Source organism: Idiotropiscis lumnitzeri, chromosome 8 (genome assembly GCF_059441095.1).
Source record: "Idiotropiscis lumnitzeri isolate Australia: NSW breed Sydney's pygmy pipehorse chromosome 8, RoL_Ilum_1.0, whole genome shotgun sequence".
Classification (NCBI taxonomy): Eukaryota; Metazoa; Chordata; class Actinopteri; order Syngnathiformes; family Syngnathidae; genus Idiotropiscis; species Idiotropiscis lumnitzeri.
The window spans coordinates 19934974-19940466 of record NC_142398.1 but is presented as its reverse complement, the minus strand read 5'-3'; the positions used below and the strand labels follow the sequence as shown (position 1 = coordinate 19940466).

The following is a 5493-nucleotide window of genomic DNA, read 5'->3' as shown; positions in this document are numbered from 1 at the left end:
GAATTTTTGTGATTTTTGTAGATTTGTAATCTTTACTGTGAGGATTTCTGGTGCGTAAAGTTTCGCGCGTACGCTACAGAACTGTCACAAGGATTCCGATATAAAGTAAGCCACGTTTTTGGGGGGGACGTGGGGGGCAACTTTTTAAACAAGATTTAACACAAGTGTCACGTGACCAGCAGCGCTCATGCCGGACTTTCATTTTTGGATCGTCACATTTTTTACCGATTTGAATGAAATGGAGCTGCAGACCCTCGATCACCTGAAAGGGACTGAGGGGTTTTGGACCTATTAATTCCCCACCAAACAAGTCGTGCTTTAAGCTGACAGGATTCCGAAGCAGGGAGAAGTTAATTTTTGAGACCTTCCAGCAGCGAATCAGCGGAGTATTCATGAATCAATATTTGAATTACTACAAGATGAGGCTGAGAGCATCGAGGTTAGGTTATCTGTAAGTAGATAAAAAGAAGAATGAATCTAATTCTTTTTTTTTAAATTTGTATTTAATTAACGGTGGCCAGGCCAGCTAACTTATTTTCGTTCTTTTTTTTCCCCCAACAGGTTACTCCAGTTCACAGCGCTTTGCTTTTACGCACAGGTAAGATTTTTTTTTTTCACATCAGTTAAACCTCTTATTAATAATTAAAATAGTACGATTAACTGAGTCAAATCAAACAGGTAGGTAACACATGTGGGCGCGTTCATTGCACGTCTGCACTGGGTTGCAATAATGAAAAAAATATATATATTGGGAGAGCTACGGCCATTGGCAAAAATTCAAACATCTTGAAAAGTGGCAAGATCCCACTTTGACAGGTGATTGTTAAAACATATGTGGACGGCTGTATTGAGGGCGCGGGGGGAGTCGAGAAGGGGGTGAAAGATCACTGCTGGTAAAGGAAAAAAGGAAAATAACGAAGAGGGGAAATGTCATCCCCGAGGGTCCCCGAATGAATCCTTAAAGAAGCCGCAAACGCCACTGCCCCCCCCCCCAAAAAAAAGAAATCTACATCATAATAATAATAATTAAACTATCAATTCGATTAAATCGCTTACCACCGTGTGGTTCTCCCACATTTGCTGAACGTTAACAATGAAATCAATGCGTGTGCTTGCTGTTGTCCTGCAGAACACAGTGCAGTCTCCTCCTAATTTCAAGCACCATGTCACCGAGCAGAGTCGGCTGTCGGACCGGATGAGTCGCCGGTTGACTCGAACCTACCAACTGTACAGTCGGACCAGCGGGAAACACGTCCAGGTGCTATCCAACAAGAGGATCAACGCCAACGGGGACGACGGAGCGGCACACGGTAAATGACAACCAAATAATTGCCCGTCTACACTCGGAGGATGGAGAAGATCAATTCTTAAAAATTATGTGTTATGTCTACAATATATGGAGTCAGAACTGCGAATTTTCACAGCGTCAATAATTTATTAATGTTAATTAATGTGATTTATTAATTTGTTGGCAAAGAGAGGCAAAAAAAAAAAGTAATACAATTAAAACCGGGAAAAAACAACCAAAAAAGTTTGACACCTCCATGCCAGGTGCACCTGTGGCCATTTATGTCATATTTGAATAAATATGAATATTGAATTTGTTTAATTATATCAGACCTTTCAGGGCCACTTGGAATGATGGCGCAAAGTCTTTCATGGCTTTAACAGAATCTTAGAATCAATTCAAAAGTTTTGGCGGCCTCTCGAAGAACGTTCGAAATAGAAGGACCAATGAGTGATTGCAACAGAAGCTTGAAGTTATTTTATTTGCTTGTGGTCTACTTTGACAAAACCTGGGGGCAGACTCTCGTCGAAAGGAATATCGTTTGTTGCAAAAGTCCTGACCCCAAGCGGGTTCGGTTATCTTTCCACCGCAGCCTCCATCCATCGAGTGAATGTCCGCTTTTTGGAGACTCATTATATAGATAAATTATTTGGCTTTTCTCGTGAACTCCATTTATACAAACAAGTGAGGACACCTTATTTGCTTCCTTGTTTCTTGTGCTCGTTTGACTTTTGGAGATTTCACAAGCCACAACACTTCTAAGTGGTTGTCACTCTTGCAAGTGGCCCAAATCAGCCCGGAGAGATTTTCTTCCTCCCTCATTTGAAGTGCATCACAGCACTACATTTACTGACCCTGAGAGGCAAAGCATGCCAGCTTTGCAATTTTCAAATTTCAAATTCAATTCTCAAATCTCAATGACATGACACATGACATTCTGTTAAGAGTTCATTCTGAGAGAAAAAAACCCGACTGCTCATTTGTGTCATTGTAGCGTCACAATATCATTGCTTTTGCTGCATCTTCTCATGATTTGTTTTGTTTTTGCCGGCGCAGCTAAGCTCGAGGTGGAGACAGACTCTTTTGGGAGTCGCGTACGGATCAGAGGGGTGAAGAGCGGATACTACATCTGCATGAATAAGCGAGGGAAGCTGATTGGAAAGGTAAGCCACACGGTGATTTTTAAATGATTTTTAAAAATGGCGTGGCACGAGCCACTTTGCGATAAAAAAATGTGGCACGGTTCATCGGCTTGGAAAAAGAATGCAAACACTGGACAATTCAAGAAAATCTAAATCCTGTTAAATCATTTGACTCGGATTTGTTCCGATAAAGGCATATTAAGCAAAGTTTCTGAAGTGCCGGAGTATCGTTTTTTAAGAGAGCAGCTGTTAAAAAGCCACTGATGAGCAGCGAGAAGGTATTTGAAACTCTTTGCTGTCTCTGGAGACTCAATGCAATGCAGGATTTTCCCAAAACTTGCAGTCATGCATAAAACTGAATTCCGGCCACACCTAACCACTGCTCAGAAGGAGAAACTGTAGCAGAAGGCCTCTGGAATACATCGAGACTATTTTCAAACCGTTTGATCCATGCGGTGCGACGTTGATTGTTTAAAGAATGATGAAGTTGTTAGATGGTTGGCGCAGGGCCGCATCGTTCCAACATGGCTGTGACGTCAAAAAGTATGTGGCGCTGAGACGTTTTGGTCGGGAATAATAGTGATCTTGAGTTCCTACCGTGGTGTAAAAAGAGGCATAAATTAAAATCATTCTCACCACTCCAAGATGCAAAAAAATACGATTGAAGCTGACGCTGCAAAAAAAAAATAAAAAATTGTAAGGCTCAATCACAAGTGAGGTGGCTATGAAAGGCAGAAGGAAAAAAAATGTGCATATTCCAGCCACGCCCACCGAGCGCTTTGAATGACAAACTATCTGACAGAAACAGGAATTTGGACAGACTTACTCCACAGCACCGAAGAGACAACTTCATTTTTTTTTCAACCACTACTGTGAATCAAATGTAAAGTAGCCGACTAGGAAAAAAAAGAAACCCAAGACGTGATCTGTCTGAAATACACAGCAATTCCCACCACATATTTGCAGCTGTAAAATCAAAGTATTGCTTTGGTGCCATCTTGTGGCATTTCGGTGCTATGGAACTCATGCCAATGTGAGTTGAGGAGCTTTAATTAGATAAAAGTAGTGCTTTGCCGAAATCTTGTAACGCCTTTGGGGGCATAAAACACTTGCGGATTTTGACTATGCCGCATTTTCAGGACTATAATGCGCACCCGCATAAAAGCCGCAGTTTTCTATGTTGAAAAAAAATTGTTGTTTTCTGCAGGAACAGAACGATTTTGTATTGTGAATGCACATAAAGGTACATAACATGGCAACAACTTTGCTCATTAAAACAGAACAGACCCAAAAGAAAAAAAAATCGACATTTATTTCGCATATTTTTTTAACTATAGAGCGCCCCCTACTGGTGAAAGAAAAATCCACAGAAAAGCTGCACCGCTGTAGTAGCCGCATGGTTAAAAAAAAAAGTAGCGGCTTAAAATCCAGAAAATATGGCATGTCAGGGTTCTGTCCCTTTATTACGCAAATAACGGTGGGAACGACACAATGTAGTGTAACAACCTGGAATTTTTACAACTTCAAACTAAGTACTTTCATTGTAATTCAATTTCCACTCTGTCAAAACCACATCTGCATTATGCCAACTTTTCTTTTTTTTTCTCAGAAGAAGGGAAGAGGCAAAGATTGCATCTTTACAGAGATTGTTCTGGAAAACAACTACACGGCGCTCCAGAACGCCAAATACGAGGGCTGGTACATGGCTTTCACACGCAAAGGTCGTCCAAGGAAGGCCTCCAAGACCAAGCAGCACCAGAGAGAGGCCCACTTCATGAAGCGGCTACCAAGGGGGCACTTGCTGAGTGAGAGAAGACCATTTGATGTTCTGCCGCTCTCTGTTCTTCCTTTAAGCAAGCGGACTAAACATTCACATCAGCAGCGCTCAGTCGGCCGCTGAGGGCCGACAATGTGGACAAACCATCATGGACAAAAGGAAAAAAAAAAATCATCTTTCACAGTCAAATGCCACTTTATCTCTCATTTTGTGGACTGACTCCTCATGTCATTTTTTTTTGTACACATTGACTGTCTAATATGATGATTATTTCCAATTTAGTGAGAAGATGTTGGATAGTAATTTTCTCATTAAATTAGCGGGAAATTGAATTGATGGAACGAGATTACCGTATTTTCCGGACGATAAAATGCTACTTTTTTCCTAGATTTTGAACCATGCGGCTAATAGAACGGTGCGGCTCTTCTGTAGATTTTTCTTTCACCACTAGGGGCGCTCTATAGTTCAGAAACTACACTAAATAAATCTATTTTTTTTTTCTCTTGGGTCTGTTCTGTTTTAATGAGGAAAGTTGTTGCCATGTTAAAAGGCAATGTTTTAACAATCTGTTTATGTACCTTTAAGTGCATTCACAGAAAAAATCGTTCTGTACATGCAGTAAACAATTTTTTTTTCAACATAGAAAGGCTTGTATATTGTTTTGATTTTTTTTTTTTTTTAAATAGTTGCTGCGGCTTATATACCGGTGCATCTTATGGTCCAGAAAATACGTTACTTGGTTCAAAGTTCAGTGGCAAAGAATGTTTAAAGTACAATTAAGCTAAACAAGGCAGCTATCTCTGTTTTTACTGTTACGGTCAAAGCATCTGAGTTTCAGTCGACATTCTAATTTCCGTCAGGAGGCCATTTTGGAATTTTTTCAACCTCTATGAATATATTTTTACTGTAAAAATGTAAATCAAATGGATATTTATTGTAGAGTGTATATTAAAACCACTAAAGAATCCACTCAAAGGAACCTTGGCTTGGCTTTTTTCTCTCGTGATTGTTTTTGGAATCGAATGAACGTTTGCCCCTCCAAACTTGTTGTCAGTTGGAGACCCAGATAACTGAGGGGCAATATCTGTGACAGGCCACAGAGTTGAATGTGCTCAGCAAGTGAGACTTGGACCTGAATGGCTGGAGCCACGCATTAAAAGCGATGAGGTCAGCCCACCATTTTGGCCCAAACAAAGGTTACCACCATGTAGTTGCATTTCTCACGATCGCACACCGTAACCCTCTGATCAAATGAGCCTTTGTGAAAGCTCATATAAAAGGGCATG

At 40.7% G+C, this 5493-nt stretch overlaps 1 protein-coding gene across 1 annotated transcript; it reads left to right on the top strand.

Moving 5' to 3' along the window:
- Positions 1-345: 345 nt before the first annotated feature.
- On the top strand, positions 346-4563 carry fgf8b (fibroblast growth factor 8b). The gene is made up of 5 exons (XM_088302717.1): positions 346-451; positions 562-598; positions 1130-1310; positions 2345-2451; positions 4040-4563. Exons 1-5 carry the CDS (start codon positions 393-395, stop codon positions 4328-4330), a joined length of 675 nt encoding a protein of 224 aa, XP_088158843.1. The 5' UTR covers positions 346-392; the 3' UTR covers positions 4331-4563.
- Positions 4564-5493: the final 930 nt, after the last annotated feature.

What these genes read in the sequence shown, in the direction of transcription:
- fgf8b (XM_088302717.1), top strand. Translation starts at nt 393, where the DNA reads ATGAATCAATATTTGAATTACTACAAGATGAGGCTGAGAGCATCGAGG. An exon ending in CGCTTTGCTTTTACGCACAG is followed by an intron (nt 599 to 1,129) that starts GTAAGATTTTTT and finishes GTTGTCCTGCAG; the next exon opens with AACACAGTGCAGTCTCCTCC. An exon ending in GAGGGAAGCTGATTGGAAAG is followed by an intron (nt 2,452 to 4,039) that starts GTAAGCCACACG and finishes TTTTTTTCTCAG; the next exon opens with AAGAAGGGAAGAGGCAAAGA.